Source organism: Pleuronectes platessa, chromosome 23 (genome assembly GCF_947347685.1).
Source record: "Pleuronectes platessa chromosome 23, fPlePla1.1, whole genome shotgun sequence".
Taxonomy (NCBI): Eukaryota; Metazoa; Chordata; class Actinopteri; order Pleuronectiformes; family Pleuronectidae; genus Pleuronectes; species Pleuronectes platessa.
In genome coordinates this window covers 12,312,096-12,338,083 of record NC_070648.1, presented here as the reverse complement: position 1 = coordinate 12,338,083, position 25,988 = coordinate 12,312,096, and the positions used below count along the sequence as shown (strand labels likewise).

Below are 25,988 nucleotides of genomic sequence, written 5' to 3'. Positions count from 1 at the left end.
CTCATTACCCTCCTTGTCCCTCACAATCCCGGACTGTCATGGCTCACTCAGCCCCACGGACGTGCAAAGACGAACCATGAAGTGAGGCGTCTGCGGCTAATTGGGAGGAAGCAGACGTATGTGGTGCTGTTTGACTAGCTCACCTCGCGCCACCTGGGTTTGCATGACTGGCACAGATGGCGGCAGTAGGCCTGGCTGCTCTGACTCGCTAGTGCCATCCTCTCAGTGCTTCAGTCTCGACACCCCCCCCCCCCCCTCCAGGCTCGTGTGGCACTTGGTTCACACACAGCTCCCTGTGGAGCTCTTGCTCCTACAGTACAGCAGCTGCTTGGTTGTGTCAAATATGAGGCAGTGCATTGTGGTACGTGCCAAAATACTCATTCTACCCTTGTTTTCCTGCTCTGGTTTATCGGATGGAGCGTAAGACATAAGGTGTTTACACTTAACCAATGTTAAGCATGTCTCTTTGATGATGAGAGGTGATGATTTGCTTCACTGTTATACCTCTTTTACATCAAAATCAGTGGGTAAACAGGCAAATAACAAACAACCTTTCCATTGCCAGAAGTGGAATTGACTTTTCTTTTCTTTCTTTCTTTCACCTGGTGTGTCATGTTCAACGTCACTTTGCTGTCTTGCCAGTCTAATGTGTTCTCCCTGGTGTCAGGTTTGCATCACAGCCAATCAGAGCCGGAGCCGATTAGTGTTATTGCAAAATCATTTGAACCGGGAGTGAATGCCCGTTGCAGACAGAACTCCAGATGTTACTTGGTGTTAGTGGGTTTTCTGACCAGTGCAAAAGGGGGATAAGAGAAGTTCCTGTGTCATTTTGTGTGTCTTGTTCGGGGTTGAGAAAGAGTCATTTGTACACAATTATAAACTAACAAAGTGTTGATCTCCTCAGACATCTTTCACATTCCTTACCTATCTCACAGTTGGTGCCCAGGTATCCGGTGCTGGTACAATCACATATGTAGCGGTTCCAACCCTCTTTGCACAGACCTCCATTGGCACACGGAGTACTGCTGCAGCGCTTCTGAAGCTCCCGCGTGCAGAAGCTGCTCACACCCAGCGCACTCTGGATCTCAGCCAGGCGGCGGACGTCGCGGCTCTTGCCGTCGATAAAGAGATCGCGGACGCAGCCCACGTAGCCGTAGTTCAGCAGCGCTGTCCAAACCTCCGGCGGCAGGATGAGGTCGGACTTAAACTCAGGCAGCCCGCCCAGGAACATATCACTGTCCAGGTCCAGGATTTCACTGCCCTCTGGGGAGCTGAAGGGCATGCTGCGGCTGTTTACTGAGATAGAACCTAAGAGACAGAAACACAAATATTGTGCAATGTCACAGGACATCTTGATCAAATTGTGAAATGCCTCTTGTATTCAGTGGATGAATGCAAGTGTGTCTTAATGACTCAAAGAGACATTGAAAATGGTTGAAACGTGTGATGTGGATGGGTGGGTGTGTTTGTGGATGAGTGAGAGGGTAAGTGAATGTACGGCTGAGAGGGGCTGTAAGTGGATAATTTAAGGACCCTGACCCGACAGACAAAAGACAGGGAGAAAAGAAGACAGTAGTGTGTTAGCCTGTGTGTGTGTGTGTGTGTGTGTGTGTGTGTGTGTGTGTGTGTGTGTGTGTGTGTGTGTGTGTGTGTGTGTGTGTGTGTGTGTGTGTGTGTGTGTGTGTGTGTCTGATGTGTCTGTAATAGGCTAAATGGAGGAGAAGGGAAGCAGAATGCAGCAGGGAGTGAGTGAAACAAAAGGCTCTCTCCCGTTCTGTGATTAACGACTCCGTCTTAATTTTCTATTAAAAGCCAATTACAGCGGGAGCAGCGGTGAGATCACATGCATGCGTGCACACACGCAGACACTCATTCTCACCCTTCCTCATTAGAAGACGCCATTAGGGTGATATAATGTCCAAGGTGCTTGCCCACCTACAGATCATTCATCAGACACTGCACACTGAAGCACAATGCTCCTGTTGTGCCCACATGCAGGCGGAGTCATCAGAGTGCACCACGCAGGTATGAACAATACACTTACATTCATAAATAACACTGGGTGTATCATTAATAGTACGTGCTTGGACTGGCATAATGAGCTATGGAGATTTTGAATATGTCAAAGTCAAGTCAGTTTGTTCTTCTGCTGTCACTGATGAAGCTTTAATACTATCTGATCCTTCCATCTGCTGCCTATGGGAACTACAAAATAAAACCTAAGTAGCAGCTTGATTATAGTAGTACACATGCATATTGCTGGCTTTGTAAAATAACAGCAACACTAGTTTTAAAAGCAAACTATGTTGATAGAGGTCATAACAAATTCCAGTGCAGCTGGAAAGTCATGCCAGGAATGGGTATAAAATGCAGATGATGAATGTGAATAACTTAACATCCAATAACACAGATTTCTAGATGATGTGCAGCCCTCACCTTTCCTTCCTTCCCTCTGGAAATCCACATGGCACCATTCACCATCATTGACCTTCTTGTTGCTGGCCTTCAGCTTTGTTTTTCCGGAGCCCATATCGATCAGCAGGTACATATACCCGTCCAGCAGCTCCATGGCAAAGTAATCTGTCTTCAGCTCCCGACCGGGCTTCTGCTCTTTGGGACTTGGAGGACGGCCGTGGCTGAAGAGCAGGAGGCCGCTGGGCTCCGTCGTGCGGAAGTCAAAGGAGATGGAGCCCGTCTTCTTGGTGTTCCACTTGGGCAAGGAGATGAAGGACTCGGGGGTCTCGAAGGTGACGGGGTCTAGGGCTGCCACGTCCTCGCAGCGGAACACCAGGTCACCGTTCAGGCTGATCTTAGGGTCACGCTCGATGGCCAGCCGGGACAGCTCCAGCTTAAAATCGTTGTTCTTGTACACCACCTGGACGGCAGAGACCACAAAAAGTTCCAAGGTTATAATATTGAATAAACTAGCAAGATTTTGGATTCAAAAAACGGCATGTCGGATATCAATATTGTTTTAGAAAACGTTTCAATAGCATACACACAGAATAGAGCTGCATGAGAGAAGAACATCCTGTCCTCAATAGTGAGAGCCTAGCCATGCATCGTAATCGCTAAAATGATGCTCCAGTGTCATTTAAAGATGCTGATGAGAAACCTCGTCAGCAAGTGGACACGATGAATCAAAACGTGAATGCAATGCTCAAGTTTCTTTAGAGCAGGAGTGTGAGGGCAGCATTGAAACAACTCACTACAGGAGCTGATTTTCAATCTCCAGCCCACAGTCCTCTATAACGAGAAACTTAAGTCGGACGAGTGCTCCACTTACTGACATTCCATGAATTGGTAATAAAATCATTCACACAAAAAATGTAATCCCAGAGAAACCACTTGGGACTAACAAGTTGCCCAGGGCGAGCTCTCATTGATTCGACTGATGTCTGTGAGTGTTGTGGTTGTGTGGGAGCGCAGCCTTGTGAGTGCGTCCGGCTCTGATCACTGCCATATAAACTCCCTCATCTTCGTCAAATCCATGTAATGGACAAACTATTGGTCGTAGCAGAAAAAAAGACTCAGAGATGCATGTGCCCAAAAAATGGCAAAAAAAAATGTAAAAAGGCTCCAGGGGATTTCCAGCCACAGGCACATGTTGCCTGCAGCCTTAATGCAAACGGCTTCGACAGCCTTTGATGAAACACGGCTCCATCGTTTCAGCTCAAACTGTGGGTCTATTCCTCACTGTGTGCATTCATAATGGATTAAGTGCTACAGGTAAAGTCAATTCTCCTTGTCTTTCATAGTTTCACTTCTCCTTTTATTTGTTGAACACTCTGTAGACAGTGTGTTGAGAGGCCATCCTCGAGGCAACAGTGTGAAAAAGCTGAGGTGTGTGTGTGTGAGTGATATAGAGAAAGTATCCTGCTCATATGTTCAGAGCTAAACTTTCTTTCTTTGATAACAGCAAGGCCTACATCCCTTGTTCTCTCTGTGAAATTTCATTACTCAACTCTTTCATTTCACAACATATCGTTTTATATTGATTTAGAAAACCAGTAGGATCTACTATGGTTGACTACACCCTGGCAGAGAGATTTGAAATGTATCTCTGATCGTTACACATGAACATTACACCAGAGCCAAACTGAATGCATGAGGGGTTCACAGCAAAATATTGAGTGGAAATAATCTTCCACCAGAGTTTCCATGTCTATCTGTTGAATATGTCACGATGTAAACATTCACAACACTTCCTCTAACTGTTTCAAAGTAAAAGCATTCCAGCGTCTCTGTAGACTGAATCCATTAATTTTTTGTATTTATTGCAGGATCGGAAAATTCTTGGCTCTATAGTGTAGTGTCCTCGCATTTAGTTGACCGATACTTTAATTTGAGGAAATACACTAGTCATACCACAAACCAGATGTAGCTCCACAACAGACACGCTCCCTGTGTGAACAACTGACACCAATGACACACAGCGATGCAGCTGTCAAATCCAGCTCCATTATCTTAGGGGTGAAATTATGAGGCACTTCTGGATACACTGATAGAATATGGATTCTTTCCTACATCTTGCTTCTTAACGATCCCCATCTTGTTTCATCAAACCAGAAAAACAACTTCCTACCCTGACAATAGAGAGGTTGACATAGTGCTGAATTATTATATGAATATTAAGTTACTCTTTTGTTTTTTCCCGCTGGTCTGTTGGTCATATTTGCACCACTGAGCTTCTCGTCTCGTGCGATGTGGTTCGCCGTATTGTTTTTTTACTATCTAATTTCACCACTAGCGCTGATGTCATTCCTCATTGTCTTTCACAGTGTCTTGTTCCAATACCCTCCAACTCGATTTTTCACATGTATCCTCACTCTCTCTCCCTCTCTGTCAAGCACCACGCCTACGCACAGGCACAGAATGGAGCATGAGAACACAGATGTGCCGGGTTATTCTTGAACCTAAGCCTTCCTTCAGTTATCTCCCACATTGGCCACGCTGCCACATGTACTGCACATCTCGTCATGTCGTCATTAGCAGAGATTATTCCTGGTAATTAGCCATGATAGAGATAAAGCTGGCATTCGATAAGGTGTGAGCTCGTCTAGATTAAGGTGTTAGAGACAGAGAGGAGAAGGTGGAAGAAAGAATAGGCAGAGGGAGGAAGCTGAATATTTATTTTGACTTTATTTATTTTTAGGTATTTATTTTTGATGATCCATGCTCTGCAGGGCCTGTTGTAATGATTTTAGAGAACAGCTTGAACAGACAGCTTGTATGAAAAGATGAGGTAGGATTGAAGGGAGGAAACAGGCTGCACCATGAGTCTAGGGTCAGTTTGTACCTGCAACAGGGCTCTGATGATTAATGAGAATACCAACCGAGGTGTAAGCTTTACTGGATAAAATCACTCTTTATTTGCACACTCAAATGACTCAGACAGGGGACAATGAGAAGTGTTATAGACCAATTAACTGGTCCAAGTTCTTCTAAAAAACGGTGGATGTGTGTCAAAGAGGATGATCCATATATCCTTAATGGTTAGGGCAACATTGTCTGTCAGTTACTTCTTAGGTCAATGATAATTAACTCTCCCAAGGAGGTAATGTTTTTGTTTTATGTTGTGTAACTAAACTTGGTGGAAGGATGCTTATGGTTCAGTCAAGAACCAATTTGGTGCAGATCCATTTTTTTAAAACTTTATTTTACATTGCGTCTCATCGATCACTCAGCGAATAATTCTATGATCTTTGAGAACTAATGAGAACCTAATGATTCCTTCAAATCAAACATGTTTAGGGGACTGGTGGTGCAGATCCAGATCACAACTTGCATGTAGTGAATTTGAATGGGGTTTCATAAGGGTCTGTTTGGCCTTGGGGGAGGTTTGCACTCTACTGCCATTCCAGTTGATAAATATGCTACAGCAGCATTGCCATGTATGAAATGTGTCATTTTCTAGTGTGTCTCCTGAAAAAAGACTACACATGAAACGAGAGGAGTAGCCAGGGGCAGCATTAGGCTAATGGCAGTACGTAAAAGATGGTGGGAGAATACAAGGAAGAGGTGTTAAGTCACAAGGGAGGCAGGAGAAGATGGTCAGAGGTACAGAGTGGATCCATTAAAGAGCGAGAGGCATGCAGGGTCCTACTCTGAGAAGTGGATCAAGAAGTCAGTGCCTTTGTGAAGCAAATAATCGAGACGATCTAAGAGGTTTCTATTTAAAGGCATGTGCTGACTCATCTAGACCACACGCCTTTCCATCATATCGCCATCCCTCGGGGCTCTCGGGCTTTACACAGACACTTTGTAATATGTCCTCTTCAATATTGGAAGGGTAGGTCACAACAGCTCATCTAACAAGTCAAACTGCCCACTGGTGAGAAGCTCGCTGGCTTTGTCCACTAATAAATAGAGCTCTCGCAAAAGTTTAATAAAGTCTAGCAACAAGGTTTCTGACCCCTTCTTTGATTTGATTTTTCACTCCCGGCTTTTGGAATTCATTGATATGGGCAGCAGAGCCGCGGGGTGTTTTTGTGTAGGTTTAACTTCACTGATCTTTCGAAAATCAAACCGTGTGGGGCCCCGACATGGACTCATGACTTGTGCCTTCACTGTTCTAATGGTACGACTAAAGCAGAGCCAAAGCCTTCCTCAGGGGTGGCTCCATTGATTTGTTTTGCCATTGAGAAACCCAGCAAATCCAAAACCCTGCAGGTAAGCAGGATAAATATAATCAGCTTTTTTTCCCGTGGTTTACTTGGAGTTATACATGTTCAAAAAACCCATACACTTTCTGTTTTTGTACAGGTGCTGCAACAGATTCATAGACAATCCACCAATCAATCCTAATTTAACACATATTTTACTTACTTAAATTTCTGACAGGTTCTGATTCTTGTCAGCATTACCACTTACTATATATATATATATATATATATATATGAATGTAAAGGGCAAAGAACCATTCCAACAACAAAGTCTGATTCGTGGTCAGTGGGGGAATGAGTCAGGGTGATGGGTGGCTCGCGAAAATGTCATCATTCAACAAAGGTGAGAGCAGGAGGAAGCTGCAGACAAAGAGATAGGGCATCAATATGAAGTCGGGAGGGCAGGAAGGGAGAGAGGGTGAAAGAGAGCGAGGGCGAGGAGGAGGGCGAGAGCATTCATCCAGTGCATGGAATCACTCGAAGAAATCAATTTTTAATTTGGCCGTCAGGGTGGCAAAGCTGGCGTACCAACTGCACTACCATGGACTTAATTACACAAAACTGCCCCTGAGAAAGGGAAGATGAGAGGAAGATTGAGCGGGAGAAAAAAGGATGAGAGCGGTGAGAAGAGTGAGGAGGACGAGCAGGTGAGGGAGGTTGAGAGAGAGCGAGTGAAAGAGGTAGACTGAGATGGATGGAGCGTGGATTGGGTGATCGCAAGGTCACTGTCTGGGAGAGAGATGAAGAGGCGGAGGTGGTGAGACAGACAGTGACGTGCAGAAGAGGAGAGTGATCTGTGGAAAACAAGAGTGAGGGGATGAGCAGCAGAGAGACCCGACTTCACACCACGCCGCTGTGCTCAGAAACAACACGGGCACATCACACAGCGTGTGATCATAGCATGTGGGTCCCTTTGAACGCGCTTGTAAGCACACACAGGACATACAAACTTCATAGGGCCTCAGCGCCTTGCTTGGTGTGGTGCCTTCTTTACTCTTCCTCTGCTGTGCTTTTCCTTTAGATTCCTGCTGCCTGGAGGGTGCTGGCCAGGCGTATCAAAGGCGTTTGACCACGGTGGCGGCGGCATGAAAGCCTCGCCCCGGACCACAGCACCACTGATTATCCAGGCTGTGCCACTGAACTCGCACACAGGGAGACACACGCTGCTGACGACCCCCCGCCCCCATGTTGGAATCTTAAAACTCTCTACAATTGACAACGGGCCATGTCAAACTATCAGCAGACTATTCTCGATTCAGGTTCATTTTATAATTCTACACAGTTATGAGACCTGCTTTTCAGGGCTCACCCAGACCCGAGGTTAAATGAAGCCCTCTGCAGAAGGTCAAACACGATTACACTAACGTTACTTCTCACCTGGATTTTGCCTGGAACCTATCCTCTATTCTCTACCCCGTATCGACTTTACCTCAAAGCTTACACACACCACTTTCTTTCACTCTCTTCTAAAGGCAGCACCTAGTCTTGCTTAGCTTCTTATTGACAAGTTGCTAAGTCTGTCCTACAGATTTGTTAATGCTCTGCTCTTCAACAATTTTTTTTGTCATGCGATTTCCAGCTGCCTGCTTCATCACCTTGCTTCTTCATTTTCACCTCTATTTTTTTCTGCTAGCACTTGTCATTGTCTGTTTTTCCTCCTGTTCACAAACCCCCCTCCCCCTTTCCCTGCGCTCGGTCTGTATGTTGTCTGTAAATCCAGCCTTGTCCTGATGAGAGAGCAGATAGTTAAATGCCTTAGGAGGTTTAAAACCCACTAGGGATCCTCCGGATAGCAACCCAAATAATGAAAATGTAATTCTACAGGCATAATTAAGTTAGCGATAGGGCGATTACTGTGCAATCCATTAAAAGTGATGGCAAAAGTAATTACTTATTCAATCAGCTTGGTTTCATGAGGAAAAGCAATGGCACCATGTTGCGTCGCCTCTATACAAGTCATTACATTTACAAGGGCATAATACTTTAAGCTGTGATTGGTCCTCTTGACGGCTTGTTAAGCCATGAATTAAAGCCCTGGTGAAAAAATTTTTTTTTGTCAGAGTTGAAGAAAGAAAGTATTATAAGGCTATTGTCCCCATGCATATCCAGCCACCGCTGATTTGTGGCTGTGTTTAGTGTGCGCGAATATTAAAAATGTGAACCTGTCTGAGATTTTATTCCATTTCACTGTGGGAGTGTGTGCAGGGCTTGTGTCAGTCTGTAGTGTGGTTAGAGGAGGAGGAGGAGGAGGAGGAGGAGGAGGAGGAGGAGGAGGAGGGAATAACACATGAAATAATTCAGGATACTGTTTGTCTGACACCTCCTACTCTCACATATGGGAGTTATATCGGCACAGGCTGATGATTCTCAAGTGACTGTGCCAAAGTCAATACACAATGTGTTTGTGTGAGTCTGCGTGAGGATGAAGCTGAACCACAGTTGAGCACGGGGTCTGTTATCACCGATATTTTGTGATGTTTCTATGTTTTTTCTTTGGAATGAGAACGTCTTACCCATAGTTTTCAGACACTATTTAACTTATAAAAACATTTTTAAATCCACACTCCTTCCCATGAGGCAACACAGGATGCAGGATGGTGCAGTCTGAACTGCTTCCAAAGCAAATAGCCGACTAGCTGGAGGCAGGGGAATACAGTATAAAGAGTGGATGCGTGTTTGATCAGTCACATGCTGCAAAATCGAACGGAGCCACTCACATCTTTAAGGCAGCCCATGAAGTTGTTGCTGACTGGCGATCCGGGCAGATCAGCTGTGTTGGGGCTCCCTCCGATGTAGAAGAAGTCGTCAGAGCCCAACATGGTGTAGTCCTCCTGGGTGTAACCAGTGGTGGTCAATATACCATCCACTGAGATGGTCACCTGGCATAGGCGTGGCCCAAAAGAGATGAAAAAAGACAGGTAGAAAATAGAGAAGGGGGAGAGAATAGAGGATGACGAGAGAGCAGAGAAATTAGAAGAATGAGGAAGAAAAACAAGGAAGAAAATAGATTAAATATAGGTAATAAGCGGGGGCATCCCCTATTTTGTATCGCTTGGTTGGTTGGCTTTGGTGTCAGTGAAACTGGGGGGGGTTTCACTCTAGAGTGCAGTTGCTGAGGAAAGGGACCAGTGCTGTGCTCATTGACTAAAGGCTTGAACTATAGCTGATACTGGTTTAGGTGCCTCAAAAGCAGCCGCTCCACTTTTTAAATATACAGCTTCAAAACACTTAACACTCCAAACTATCATAAACTTAAAGCACTGACTGAAATGTTACTCAAAATAAAGTTCAACAACATGATGTTGTAGGCAACACTGCCTTCACAGTATCAAAATGTCTTCCCTCATAGATATTCTGCAACATTCCTCATTTGAACCAGCCCTCACTCAAGGAACTACAAGTAAAAATAACCCCCCTTTCAATATTTAATTGCCTCGAGTCTGGTCTTTTGTGCAAGGTTACACAGCCTGTGCTGCATGTTTGGTTCCTAACAGCAGAAAGCGCTGGGTGGAATCAAACACAGCCACAAGCTGATGCTATGAAACAGTGTGGACTGAAGCACAGCAAACAGACTTAAGAGCCGAAATAATGATTATGTAAAAAAAACTGATGAACAAATGTTACATTCGTGTGGCTCCCCCAGGCTGTCGTTTTTTCTTTGATTATATTTTTGGCTCAAATGACAGTTTGATGTCTGTGATATTAAGGCTCAGTAACCCTGTATGTCTGAACCACGGTGAGTCTGATCAAAGCAGGTTTAACCTCAATTACAGCAGCATGTGTGGAGACTTTTAGTGATGTAACGTTTGCACTTACAAGAGCAGGTGAAGCAACTGTTTTAAATGTTACACCAGACCCTGACTTGTCAATGTAATAAAACCTGAAGAGAGAATAAAATGGGACATGAGAAATACTCAGTTGTATGTTTAAAATTGTGAGGATTTGCACCGCACTTCTACAGTAATCATTAAACCATAGTTGTATTTGATATCAGTGCCAAATTTATGCTACTCTACAAATATCCAGCAGAAATACACCTGCTTGATTGGTAGAGGCTTTTGCGTTTAGTGGCCAATTTATAGTCTAATTCTCCTAATCGAGCTGGCCTGAGCAGAGGTGCAGCACTCGGGCCTCTGATATTCAGCATAAATGTACACAACACAAATACAGCACTGCTGGGAGCCACGACCATCTGTTTAAAATGACCTGTACTCTCAAAAATGAGGCAAGACCGAATCCTCGTTATTTCATCTAAAGTCCAGCTTTAAAAATTGGATTATAGTTACAATTCACATTTAACACACTTCTCTTTACATGTTGGGTCTAAAGTAACCTTGGAGTAGCTATCATGAGCCTATTTTCACAGTAATAGTTGGCTATGAGTCTGTTGGGAAACTTATACACTTTGTTTTTCAACAATACAAAAATGCCTTGTATATTCAACTTTCTTATCGAATATAAAAACTAATGATATGAGGTTCAGGTCAACTATTGTGGCAGCAAACACTTATAAACAGAAAGCTGAAGAGAAACCTTAGCAACTGCACTCTAACGATCCGTCCCCCCATCCGGGTGCTTGTCTTCTTTTTCGTGACTATTTTTTTTTCGTACTTCCCTTGTGAACAGGGCAACTCATTTTTATGTCTGCTGTTGCTACTTGGTGGGAAAGACCATGAACATTCTGCGGTGGACAGTGCTGGTGTGTTGGGGTGTTTGGAAGTCTTGGTTGGGACTCTCCGCGCCGTCACTTCATTTATCTCCCAGTGACAAGAGAGGAGAAACGGGGGAAGGGCTCATGGTAAGTTCCTACAGAGTCTGTCCAAAGCTGTCTACCTTTGGTATGACCTTCTCTCAAGGCAAGGATGTTGGACTTGAATGTCAGAGGGTAGAGATAAATCTTGTAAATCTTTTGAAATGAATATGTTGACTAAAGTTCAGAAGAAAACTGACGTATTATAAAAGGAGCAGGTTTCTGATCGTACATCTTCAAGGCTGGATGTGCTTACTGGGACCACGGCTGATTAGCATTGGTTAGTTGGCTGCCAGACACCTATATATGTTCAAACTTAACAGGGAAAGTAAGCGATTTGCATTTTGTTTCTTTCTCGTGCTCTCTGCATCATCCCAGGTTCCAACACTTACAAGATTAATCAGAGCTTTTGATGCATGCTGGATATGAAAGAAATGAAAGAAAAGAACCAGGGTGATCGTTTTCTATTCAGAGATCCATCATTTGATAAGAGGTTGGACTTAAACATCAATAACAAACCCAACGAGACAGTATGTCAAAGATCCAAAATAAGCATACTGATAAGTTCAAAAAATGAATTGAAAAAAATGATTAAGTACAAAACCCAACTAAGTGTTTCTTCTTAGGTAATTCCTCTATCTAATTATACACAAGCATGAAGCTAGTCTTTGCTTCAAGCAGAGTGCACACCCATCCCGTTGAGTAACATTACCAACACTTGCATCACTGGCCAGAGGAAGGCAAGGGTGACGATATCACAGGATGATAGTTGAAACACCCTGGTTCTCCCAGCCAGGAAGCCACATAGCCTTGAATTAATCTGCCTCCTTTATTATCTCAAAATGTTCCTTGCAATTTCCTTGTCACGAAGGTCCGAACGGCCTTGTGATATTGACTAACAGCAGCTGAGAAATACTCTTGATACTCTGGGTGCGTGTGACTCTGATAGGTAAATTTGATTGAAGCAAAGATAACAGCTTACATAGATTACCCAAAGTGTCTTTAACAACAAAGATTACTTTGACTTTTGTGACATATATCTGCAGATGTGAACATCAACGAGTGCCCTCCCTTGATTGTTGGAGTATTTAAATTTATTCACAGTAACAGAACCAAAGCACTGCTAAGTGAGGACCCACCGAACAGCCAGGGTTAGTGACATTCACTCCAAGGCCTGGCTATACTGCCACCTACAGTTATTTGATGTTACTCCATTTATTTATCCAAAAACATGACATACAAATACATTGTATAATGCATGATAACCGTGACATGAGACTGATCAACAAATCTTTTTAATTGACAGATAAAGAGAACCATATAATAAATTATTGAACAGTCTGTGCTTAACATTATTTTATTGGATATACGCTAGTAAAAATCAATAGATTTAGAAGAGTTTACCTAAAACAAGCAGCTAAACCCCAAACCACTGCTGCTTCTGCAGGATTATTTAATTTGTACCCATCTTCTCTTCAAACACTTCTTTAGCCCACTATCTAGGCAGATAAACTTACACACCTGGCGGATCTTTGCTGAACTGTGTCCCGGGTACAACAGAAAACACAGAGTGAAGCTGTTTGCAGCTGAATATACTGTGAAAGAACTGCTATACCTGTGAAGATCAAATCAGGAGAGGCATTCCTTTTTACCCATTCACATGCCGCTGAACTGACTTCCTCAATGGCCCTGTGGTGGGGGAATGATTTCTTTTATGTTCATAACCCCCATTCTATTCAATCAATTTTTCACTTGTTTACTTGTTCCTCGTAAACCTCCAACTACCCAGAGAACAATAAAGCTGTATTTGTGGGTCCTCACATGGAGTGCATTGTGAACTACCACTGTTCTGAGTGTGGAGTCCTGTGGTGAGCTCAGCTGACCGTGTCACTGACTCCATGACTCCATGACTCCATGACTCCAGGCTGCTGAGCACGGAGGGCCCCATAAAGTGGACCCCCCCCCCCCTCGCATCAAGTAAACAAGATGGGTGGAGATGATTCCAGCTGTGCTAGGGACTGTACTGACCACACTAACACTGCACATAAAAGGTCTTATTGATTGCAATGAAGACAACAATGTACTTGAAATAAATCCACAGTACACTTCAACTTTATTTCATTTGTGGGTGTTTAAAGGAGACATAATATGCTTTTTCAGTTTTTCTCTTTCTTCCAACATTTTTGAATCTCTCCAAAAGAGGTTATGTTTTCATTACTGTTTGTCTGTTTGTTAGCATTTTGCAAAAAAATACTTTATACATTTTATTAAAGGTTAATGGAAATGTGGTATAACTCACGGAGTAAATTCAATTTTGGGGAGATTTTAAGATTGCGTTCGAGGTGGTTTGACCAATCACAGGAGACATGGCTTTATCAGAAAAATATTCCTTAAAGTAACTCGAGCAAAAACAAAAAAAAATTCAGAGAGAGCCTGAAAGTGATGAGCTTCTTGGACATTGAAATATGTGCTCTGAGTAATAAACCAGATCTAAATTAAGAACCCGAATACAAGTATAATATGTCTCCTTTAAAGTGCAAATCAAATTGGCTTGGATATGTCTCTAGAGCCCATCACACATTTCCAACATACTGAGGGCACACAAAGCTCAACCACTCTCGTATAATGATCTCCAGGAGTCTGGTAGTGACTCACTCTCATGTGCTGATAAGGGTAAAATAAAAAAAAAAGGACATGAGGAGCACAGAGAAAGTAACCTGGGTAAAGCTTCCACTACTCCCATGAAGGAGATGGGAAGTATCAAAGCAAGTCTTGAAGCGTATGTCAGTCATATCCCCGATATAGCACGTGAAAATGAGAAATTAAATAATTGTATGGTATTTGAAGCTATATCCTGTCAGGCCCTCAGCACATATAATGGAAAATAGCTTTGTGTGAGCCACTGACTCTCGTCACATACACGTCACCTAGTTAAAAGCACAGATCATTTCCAAGCTTCAATTCCCGGGGGCGGCCATGATTTTGAGCATCCAATCTTTGTATTGAGTCAGAATCTGCAGTTCCTTTGTCAGCATCTTCCTGACTCATATAGCCTCGCTCTACCAGTACCCATCATTACCGTCGTACATTGACGGCATTATCCATGGAGAGAGTTGGCATCAAGCTTACCTTTGAAGTGCATCACTTACCCTTGTTGGCACTACATCTGATTACTGTCATTTTCAGGGAGAACTAATGTGTTATATTTTGGATATTTTGGACACATGCACACATTGCTTCCCCATTGGTTGAGGTCAAAGTCCGACCTCCTTCAAAAGAAGGATGCTCAAGAGAGAAAGGGAAAGAAAGGGTTCCGATTCAGCGTTGGACTTCGATAGGTGTCTGGCAGTTTGTGAAACATTATTAGCCGGGTGTAATTGATGTCAAGAGACAGTTCTGTATTTTAGTAATAACTATGATATATATATATTTTATGATGTAGCCCCCATGAACTAAGCTACAACCCTAGGTTAGTAAAGGCATGAGGGAGGGTTGGGAAGTTAGGCCGAGTGTCATTTTGACAAGAGGATGGGGAGAGAAAAAGGGGGGAGAGTTGTTTTTTTTATGCTCTGTACCGAAAATAGTTAAAAGGGTTGGTGGGTGAACGAAATCGGTTAGTACTTTTGTAAGTAAGGGAAAGTCAGACACAAAAATGGTTGTTAGTACAGTTACAACAAAGGTTTTGATTCAAACAGTAGATTAGTAACACTGTTTTAGTAAATTTAGTCAGAGTGGTAAGAGTAGGTGAGGATTCTTTAAAAGTCCTCTGCAATTTGTATTGCCCGAACCAGATCCAGATTTGGACTGAATGTGTTATTTCATGTGACAAAGGTTTGCTTTTGTTAAAAAGAAACAAAATGAATCCGTCCAAGCTCACGGAGTAACACACACAAGCCATGCACTTAGATGGGAAGATGACAGGAAGATTGGTTAAAGAGGAGGAGGGGTTCAATTAGACACAACAAACACAAACATAAAAAAAAAAGAGTAACCATCTGATGCAAGATACAGCAAAATGGGCAAATAGTGGAAAAGTGAATTTGAAATTGCACAGCACAACAACACCAGACAAATGAAGAAAGAAAGAGAACTTGCAATGTTCAGGTTGTTTTCGGTCGGGACAAAGAATGCCACAGAAACAAACACCCATTTAGACACGTGTACAACAGACTGACACACGCTGGGCTAGAGCAGCATTTACACCATGTGAGGATGCTGATGTGGAAACATTCTAGCCACTAGAAACATGCAGACAGGGTGCAGGGACACAACCACTGGATACTGTCAGTTTAGTGGTGGAGGTGAGGACAGGATGGGACCAATGTCACCAATCACGGATGAGATCAACGGTTATGAGAGGTTTTTTTAAAGAATGGGGAAAACTGAGAGGGGACAGAAGACATGTCTGTCTTGGTGAATAGAGCAGTTTCTACCCCAAAGGTCGGACCAATGAACTATCACTTGTCCTCCATGAAATTGGACTAAAGGCTAGAGGCTAAACGGATGCAGTTGCTTTCTGCACACTCATAACAACAACTTTTTTTTTCTTTTTTCTCCCAAATCATGTGTTATGATGGATTGGCCAGATTTATTCCTGGAGGCATCAATCTTCTATTCACCAAGAAAATGAAAATCTGTTTCCCCTCTTTACGTTTTCCCTTTTTTGGGGTAGTTTTGCAAGATAAGGTGTGAGGTCATTAATCATTTTAGTAAGTTAATTTTGAAGGTAAACTGAATAAAAAAATAAATAAACAACATACATAATATTAAAATAAACAAAAAAAAACAACAAGAGGGTGTGGCTAACATGTTTCATGGCCGTATTGATTATATTAGGACAATTGATATATGTATGTATATATGTTAGCCATGATATATACATATACATATATACTCAATGCAATCTGTATACCAAAACTGAAATAGAAACAAAAAGAGAAAGATTGGGACGGGGGGTTTCAAGTCTCTTCATGCAAGGGGTGAGTCCAGTAAAGTATAGGAAGTATAAGTTAGTGTTAGTGTTAATGAGGGGTCGATCGCACACAGCTCAGATTTACCCAGGCAGTTCTCTTTATGGTCTGCATCAATGGGCAGAGAGCTTCATCTATTGATTGGAAAAGTCCAGGGAAAGCAAGTAAGTCTGATAACAACTACGTGCTAATGCTACGGCTGGTTTACCAGCGTGCTTCGGCAGGACTCAAGTTCATTCAGCCTAATAAAAGCCTCTGTTAAGAGTCTTTCTTTTTTAAATGTAGACACGTTATTGCTACAAACACCCCTCATCTGCTGCTCTGTAAAAGGTGCAAGCACCATTCCATTATCAGTGCTGAGCGTCAGTCAGTACTCGTGGTTGCAGCTAAGTTCAGGAGACTATTGGCACATTGAAGCTGGATTAAGTGTGCATATGTGTGCGTAGCAGAGCGGGTGTGTTCAAGTGAAGGTCTGGGAACAGCCCCATCTCGATCATAAATCACTCTGAGGCCACTAATGGGATCAAGCCCTCATTTAAGGCCTACTTGACAGCGGGGGCATTGACCACTAAATCAGGAGTTGTAAATACTCTTCATGACTCCATAAACCACCGGATGGCGAGCTTGGATAACAGGTGGCTCCGATAACAGGTCCAACTGAAGCATTTTAGCAAGAAGCTCTCCTCAGGCCCAATCCTCTAATGGTGATAATAGTTGTGGAAATCCATGAACATGAAGTTATTTACTTCCTCTCACTGGAGTTGCCATAGTAACATGCTTTATCTGCCTGAGAAACCTGGTGCATGCGCTCACTTAACAAGGTTTGACTAAGGAAATTAATCAGGAGGAAACGGATTCACAAAAATGTAAGATAACTCTTTACTACTCTTCAAATAATCGCATTGCATTACGATTCTTTATTTCTTCATACGGATTGTGTTTTAATTTATAGAAAATCAACAAAACAAACAAATAAAAAAAGAGACATAAAAATAAAAAGCAAAAGAATAAAAAATCTTGAAACCTAAATTTTTCTGTATGTTTTTCTGGGGCAGACCTCTTTGGATGAGCACGTCAATTATTTTCAGGAGGGGAAGAACTGGATGGCAATAAAAAAAAATCAATAACATATATATAGGAAGAGGGCTTAAAGAAAAACAGAGAGGTGGAGTTTTTCAGCTACCTTGATGACGGATTGTACTTTCAGTAAAGCAAACAGAATAGAAAGAGGTAACGGAAAACCCAGGGCAAACCAAAGTATAAGACAATTAGAATGATAGCTACCATATAATGCAGTTTGTTTACCATAGCGTGTCCAATGCCTGCGTGCTTCAGGAGAAAACAGGGGGAGGAGAAAGGATAAAAAAATAATGATAAACCTTGAACTCAAGAGAACACACCTCAACCCCAAAAAGGCGGGAAAGAAAAAAAGAAAAAATTGCCTTCTGCAAAACCAGCTTCTCCTTATAACGGGCAACTCCATTCTCCAAGAAAAAAATTGTATGTAATAGTGATATAAGATTTAAAAAGAATATATCTTCCGCATTGTTTATGTAGTAAAACATCCAAATAAAGAAATAAAGAAAGCTACTATTTCGATTGAAGGGGTCATCTTCAAAATAAATCCATAAAGAACCAAAGGAATCGAAAGGATAACAATACATTTGTTAGTATGTAAGTTGCAAGTTAAGTAGAGAAAACAACAGATGGCTCACATTCCGTGAATGACACAGTGTTAGTTGTTGAAATCATAGGAGGTAAAGGGGAAAGAAAAATCCACCAATGAAAAGAATCAAATTGGAAGAATTCGGAAGCTTGTTGTTAGTAAAAGAGACAAGAGTTAGCAAATCAACTTCCACAGGGGGGACTTGGGTAGTTTCGATTGGGTGTTGGTTTTTGAGCGGGGGAGGGGATGAAGGAGAAGTACACCAGTATTAGTATTCAATCTGATTGGCTAATTTGGTCAGCGGGAGCCTGCTGGCAGTCGGGTCTACTCCATTTTCACAATGGCGTTCGTTAAGCACTGGGCGTTGCCAATCATGTTTTCGTGATATCCCAAGTAAGGAGCTATTGTGATATATGCAAGAGAAAACCAAAAATAAATCATTGCATTGTAGAAAGGAACAGTTGTGGTATATAACTGCACAGTGTGTTTCCAGTGTTGAAGGTAGTGAAGTGAATTCATCAGGGCATTAAAGAAAACAGCATTAGGTTAAGCAACTATTGAGCATGAAGCGAAAAGACAGAGGCATTTCATTGAGGGTTCCGGTATCTGCAGCATCCTGAAAGAGAGAAAAATGTCCATTAAGTCTTGAAAATCATTTCTCCTATCATCAGCAATATCTGTTGTACCTGAGAAGAGAACAAATCAAACCATAAAGAACATGAAATGTCACATTTTCAACAAATCTTGGTTATTGTTTTTGTTCTTGGTATGGTGAAATATTTCGCCTTCATGAGTATTATTCCCCCCCCCGCAAAAATCTGATTATTTTTGAGTCAAGTGGACAAGTAGGCAGATGGCAGTGAGAAGCTTAATGGATCCATCAGTGAGATCTGCCCTGAGTTCTCCCTCTGGACACAGTGGACGTCTAGAGGACATCTTATATCTGATCTGAAAGTTGAAACTGTCCACTGCTGCAGGTGACCATATCTGATGCACTGCATTTTGACAAAAAAGGGTGAATGCTTTTGATCCCATGTATTGGGAATGGTGTGTGTGTGTGTGTGTGTGTGTGTGTGTGTGTGTGTGTGTGTGTGTGTGTATGGGATGGGCGTGTTCTATGTGTTATTGGCGTCTGTGTGGAAGATCAGTCTAAATGCTCACCAGCAAACAGGCCTCGCTATGGGGTTAAGTAGCAGATTTCAGGAATCCTCTACGCCCACGCTTGGATCAGGGGTCACATTAACATTGCCGCCAGTCATCCACTTTGTCTAATGACTCCTCTTAAACAATTAACTACGCATATCCATACTATGCCAACATAGTGGATGTGATAAGAGGCTTGAACAACCAGGAGACTGAAAATGGTTTAATTTAGTTTGACAAATTTACCCTTAAAAAGGTGACAATGACTGACCTTTTCAGAAGTCATTTGAAGACACGTTGGGACTAAAGAGAGGAGGGATGCGACATTTTGATCTCTGTGTGTTTTTAGATCCCCCTCTCAGACGTTTGATGATGATGTTGGATTTTGGACTTATCCATCCCTCAGTTCTTTGACAGAGCAGCCCTGGGATGGTGGTGAAAAATGTATCCTTCGAAAAAGATTGCCGATGATCTCTTTGAATAGAACATGATAAAGTGATGGCAGCGGGTGAAAAGATGGGTGGTGGAAATGAAAGGAAGCGATTGCATTTGGACGCTGGATGCAAAGTGCCTGCATCACCTCATGCAGAGAGTGAGCATGGAGGCTGTTTGTCCCACTGACAAAAGGAAGGACGCAGAAGTGATACATCTGGATCCTCTGTGTGTTTAACACCTGCGTTCAGTGAATGAGGACACTTAATTTGTTATTTGTCCATTATTAAATTTGCTCTTTGTTCCTTTGACTGCATTTGGCATGTTGATTTGCTCTGTGGAGGTGCCGTGATGAAGCTGAGCGGGAACTTAATTATGATGTCTTCTTTTAAGTTTATCTGCACAAATATAACCTGATCACTCACTTGAGTCTGGATGGGGAGTTAGACGGGGGCTGAGAAAGAAGCAGGCAGCGCTTTATGAATAAACTGCCCGGCTAGAGAGAATGCAGCGAACCGAGCCACTGAAACTGATGCGTGAACGTCGATGCAGAGAAGATCTAGAGGCATAGCTGCTATACAAGTCACAGTTTTTACTGCAGGCTTGAGAGCTGTAAGCTCTGCTTAACTGGTGCTCCATTGTCAAGATCAATCGTGCAGAAAATTAAACTTTTGTTTCTTTTTTGTTATCAGGAGGTAGACAGAACGGTCTGGGAACTGGTTGCTTTAAAGGGGTTCCTGTCACATTTCCCCAATTGTGTTGCACTTCATGATGTTGAAGAAGGAAGTGTGTGCAGCCCTGATGGAGCGTTGATGCGTATCGAGTATAGAAGAAACCTAATGGGCTGACAACAACAGAGAGTACTGAGAGATACATATGGAAAGGGATTTTGACTCTAACATAAGACTGCTATAAGAATATGAGAATAAAATGACGATGAGTGATTATCGAAAAAAAAGCTCACTGTTTTCTTTCGTGTCAATTTGACTGTCTCACTGTAAAGTCGCTCTTCCACACTGTGCTTGGTACAAATTTGCCTCAAAGCCAACATGCTTGGAGCCCCTGCTGTGACAGTCCAACATCCTCTCTGTAATTGACCCATGTGGGAAAAGGAAGGCCGTGATATTTGCTGAGTGAGGACAAAGCTCTGAGTCACGTAAACAACCACAGGCCCAGACAAACAAATTACTGTTGCACCTGTCCCAAAGGTGCCTCTGGGTTAAGGAATAAACATACACGGTATTATTGCATTTTGGAAGATGAGGTAAAAGAGGGGGTATGAGCTAATGCTAGTTCTATTAAAACAGTAAGTCTCTTTGCTTTGGAGCTCTGGATGGTGGCAGCCTGTATATACACAGGTGCAGCAGGACGCCGGCCAGGGTTTGCCAAGACGTAAAATGATGTTATTGTTGAGACGCTGATCTTTTACACACCCGTCACGGTGGACGTTACTGAATTGCGGCCACAGGCGAATAAGCTGAATAAATATTTAATGACAAAGCTGTGAAAATGATCAATGGATAGTGCAGCGGAGCCAAGATACCCGGCCCAGATAGATTAATCATTGTAAGTGAGAAAGCGCTGAGACTGATGACCGCTGGACTATAAATTTCCCAATTTAGGCTTTTAGAAAAAAGCGATAAAACACCTTTTGTGTGATTGTATTATGGGGCAGAAGGGAAAGAAAAAGAGGGGCTATTTGTCATCTGGAAGAAATTTCCCCGTTTAAATGAAGATGATGATTGGTGACACATGAAAGACAGTATAAGCCCAATCCATGTTTTATAGCGTCATGCTATTGGCTCTTGTGTGTTTATGCAAGTGTTCTGCGACGAGCTGTCCTCAGTAACACGGCCACTCTGTGGGTGACCCTGTCAGACACAGTGGACCTGGGCTTCAATTCAAAATTGCTCTTTCAGGTACATTTGGTTCTGCATTCATTCCAATCATCCGACATTCACTCTCCACTGCCTCTGTCTGGCTCCAAGCAAAGGGAACTGGCAGACAGGCTTCAGGTGCGAATATAAATGTCACTGCAATTACGGGCGGAGAGGAGTCGGCAAACAAACAGTGTGCGAAGGTGTGTGCTTCTTTAAAAGGTATGTGTGCAGAGAAATTGCAGGAGAGCATATTGCATATTTTGATGCAGATGGTCATAATTATCCTTTAAATTTCTGTTGTGAAATAACATTGTGTGGTGCCGTTTTCTCACATGCTCTCGTCTCCATGTTTAATTTGAAATACGCTGGATTTTATTTTCTACAGACAGATGGCTCAACAGCAGACAAGGCATTGTAATTTAGGAATTAATAATACATTGGACAAAAATATTTACTGTACAGTTACCTTTTATTTCTGTCCCTTAACTTGTGTAAATGTTGATCCAGTTTGTGAGTGCACAGCTGTAGCAGCTGAACATGAATATGGATGTTTTTCAGAAAGTCGATTTGGCTGGTCTTGATTGCATTTATTTTGTATGTGCTTGTCAATACGCTTGATGAGAAAAAACGAAGGAAAACAACAAACCTTACCTACAGAGCACAAAGTATTCATCCCAAAGATTGGACATTCGTTTTTTTCTACTTTTGAAATCCAGCTATATCATCATTCATTTCTTGTTCATGTAACAATGTTGTAACGATGACACTACTTTCTCAACCAACAGCGATATCGCGGATTTTGCCTTTACTCTCAGAGTTCTCTGGTGTTATTAAGAGTTACAAAATGATCAGAAGTCACTAACTGAAGCGAGGGAAGGAAATTTGAGGGACTGCACTTTCCCAATATTGGATGCAAGTAGCAGCTACAGATGCCTGCGATATTGAGTTAGGTCTCATTTTACGACAGATTTTCACACTGATAGTCTTTCTTTTACAGGGCTGCTTCACCTTATTCTCTTGCTCCCCCCCTCTACTCGTCCTGTGCACTCCTATAATCTGTTTTTCTATCTCTTACCGGATTCTGTCTCACTAGCATTGTATTACGCGGTTCCACCTGTTTCAATGTGCTAATGGTGCAGAGATGTGTTAGCCGATTAGAGGCCTGCATGACAGTGGGATGAATAAACATGAAAGAGCTAGAGCAGATACAGGTAGTGGCAAATGAGGCTGATGAGTAACTGAGTGTGGGAATGCAAGCAGATATGCTAATATCGTGGAAATGTGATGCAAATGAGCTGGGCTTTCTTTCCCCTCAAATGCACAGAACCTCTCTGTGATGGTATCAAACAGGCAGAATGATGTTTGAGCAGGAGGGGCTTGTAGTTCGGGCGACGCATGAGCAGAAACTGTGCTTGAGGTTCTGGCCTTGGTGGGGAAAGAAGCACGAGGGAAATAAGTAAATAAAAAAAGAAAAGAAACGCACATCAACACTGCGGCTGCTCCTCACAGCACAGCTGGGGAAAATTAGAAATACCTAAAATGACATTGGCAGTAAACTGAGAAAGGATTACAGGGGTGTTAGCATGTCATTATGTGCATCAAACAAATCCACTACTCCTGCCTGCCTTGAATAGCAATCCCTGTTGTCACCATAAAAGTGCTTTGCTCTGCAGGTTGGCATCGCAGAGCACTCTAAATGACATTTTCAATTTGGCAACAGGAGGTCCAGTCATTATGCTAAACGCATAGTGTTGACCTTACTGAGATGCTAACATTTGAATGATAGGAGCTAATCAGCAAACGTATGTGTGTGCTGGCCCTAACATGCAAAACAAGGGTTCCAGATTTGAAAAGTTTGAGTAATCCATCACGAAATCTGGTTATTTTACTCAGTAGTTTTTATCCAATTAGGATGTAACATCTAAATTCCACTGCTGAGATCACATCATTTGTTTACAGCACATCAACAATGGCATCGACCCTCATCACCGAACGCTCTCAAATCAAGGTTGACATCTTCATCATTGTCTTACATGTCTGGCTCCGTTTTCCCTCTGAGGTATTTGTATTATTTTAGTTTTTTTTCCAGTTATCCGGGCAAGAGAAAGTCCAAAGCCTCACACTCGACTATTTGCTTTCTCATGTACAGCCCCTTGCGAAGAATATCAGGACATTACCCACAATTCAATGCATGTGTCTAAGCAGCTATAGCGTCTTACAGGAGATCTTAATCGTGTGGAAAGGGTAAACGCAACAACTGTAGTTCTGCCGCCATGCAGGGACGATTCACCACCCAACAGAACTGCAGATACAGTTGCTAAGTGACAAATTGCTAGCAAGAATGGACAAGAGAGACAGAGTGAAAATGAGACAGAAAGGGAGGGGACCGTGAGCAGGAGAGAATAATTGATTGGCTCTCTCTTAGGGAATCTGTCTGGGCAGGGAGGAAGGTTGGGTGAAGGGGGGGGGGGGGGGGGGGGGGGGTTGACTGATGGACGAGGATGGGGAGGAGGGGGAGTAATTGCAGCTGATCGTGCCTTACTGAAATGGCTGAAAAACAATTTGTGGGAGTGTGGGAGGTTGAAATAGTGGGAACAATGAAGTGGTGGGGAGTATCCGCTCTCCTGGTATTGATTGAAGGAGGGGAAGGGTTGATGTTCTCATACTGTCGTCTCATATGAAATATGCCCCGCCAGTTAAAACACGACTCTTAAATATGTCTTAGTGACGGGGATTTCACAGTCTGAGTGAAAAGGCTACATTGCATTTACACATTCTTTATTTCCAAAAGGAATAGTGCGTTTGGACGATCACTCTGCCTCTCCCCGATCTTAAAACGCTAATAAATGACAAGGAGTCTCCCTGATGAATCTTTCAGTCATGGCAGCAACTGATCTGTGACACTGTTTCATTTTCAGATCACTCTATAATGTTTTGGGCGTGGGAAGTCTGTTTTTCATCAGAGGTTTGTCATTCATAGATGTGTTTCTGTCTCTCTGCTTCGCTCTCTGAAACAGCGTAGGCATGCATTGTGAGAACAGTGCGTGTTAAGACGTGCACCTAGCTAGCACCAATCTCGATTATGTAGGGAGGCTACGAGAAGTTTAGAATTTGATGTATTGTGCTCTGAACTGATTTATCTAATGTTGTATTAGTTTTACTATCAATTATTACGAAGTCTGCTGCTTCATTCCCCGATCATTACTGTGCAGACTCTAAATGTACAAGATAGGAGCTTTCGTAACCGGGATATTTTGGCTTCATTTCTAGATAGTGTGAGGAAGTGGAGACGCATCGTCCATCTTTGTACAGGGCCAATCAGGAAGCTGCACACATGCCTGTAGATTCACAATGACCAAAACATAACCAAAAGAGTAGCTTTACTTTTATCAAAGGTGTGTCACTCAACATGCTGGTTAAGCTATTGCCCCAGTTCTGCGAGACAGAGGATGTTGGACAGTTTAGATGTAAAAAAAACTAAAACTGTTGTCCCTCTCCCAGATCACTCCCCCCATCCTCCCACTGCTCCGATAGTCCTTTAGTCTCAGATGACAGGACTACACTTCATTTCCCACTCTCTGTGCACACAATCGTTCATTCCACTCGCTCGACTCCTCGTGAGCAAACAGGAACGCAGACATACAAGCACGCTTTTCCTTCGACCTGGCAGCCTGTCTCATGTTTCCTGACTGACTGACTGCCTGCAGCGTCCTGTGGGAACCATGGGTCTGTTGAGAGACAGAGAGGCAAATAGACAGAGAGACAAAGGCACAGATAGAGAGATGGAGAGATAGACGGAGGCCTATTGGATTCAAGTGGTCATCAACTTGGATAGTTATCCTTCCAAAAACACATTAATATATAAAAGACTGGATTTCTGCATTCCTATCTTCCCAGTAGATCGAAATCAGAGCATACAACATATTTCCTGGCATTGTCTTTTTAAACATAAATAAATATCTGAATACCACAGCAAATGGATTTTCACGAGACAATAGCAGCACATGTATGTGTACAGGTGACACGCACAACTTTTTAAAATCCAAAATGAAAACATTTTTATATTCACAGATCCCCTTTACTAAACTATTTTACCTTACTTTAAGATCTTACAAATGTCTATCTAGGTTTTTTACTTCTTTTATCTTTTTTAATCCCTTGCCTCTCTTCTTCTACTCTTTTTATTTGAAACGCAATGCTCCCAGCAGGCAGTGCTATCAGAGTCTGTATGTAGATTTAATGTTCAAACACAATACACTTACCATACTTTAACACACAAACAATAACTACAGCACTGAACATCTGCCACCTTGCGACAACCTTGCACTACACACAAATCGACCGATTGACTCTGAGTTGCTGCAGCGACAGTAGTTAGTGACACATTAACACGTTGTTTGAGTTATCCTATAAAAGTTAGCCTAGCAAATGAGTCTGTCAAGAGACTGATTGAACCAGGAAGATCAGAAAAGAAATACTCAA

General features: G+C 42.6%; 1 protein-coding gene across 1 annotated transcript in view; it reads right to left on the bottom strand.

The window, feature by feature from the left end:
• nrxn2b (neurexin 2b) overlaps positions 1-25,988 on the bottom strand; it is a 605,543-nt gene that overhangs the window by 306,875 nt on the left and 272,680 nt on the right. Inside the window, exons 7-10 of the mRNA XM_053415562.1 lie at positions 17,691-17,714; positions 9,383-9,544; positions 2,437-2,875; positions 925-1,308 (exon numbers count right to left, since the gene is read on the bottom strand). Of these exons, the coding sequence (XP_053271537.1) occupies positions 925-1,308; positions 2,437-2,875; positions 9,383-9,544; positions 17,691-17,714 (1,009 nt within the window). The remainder of the gene's footprint in view (positions 1-924; positions 1,309-2,436; positions 2,876-9,382; positions 9,545-17,690; positions 17,715-25,988) is intronic.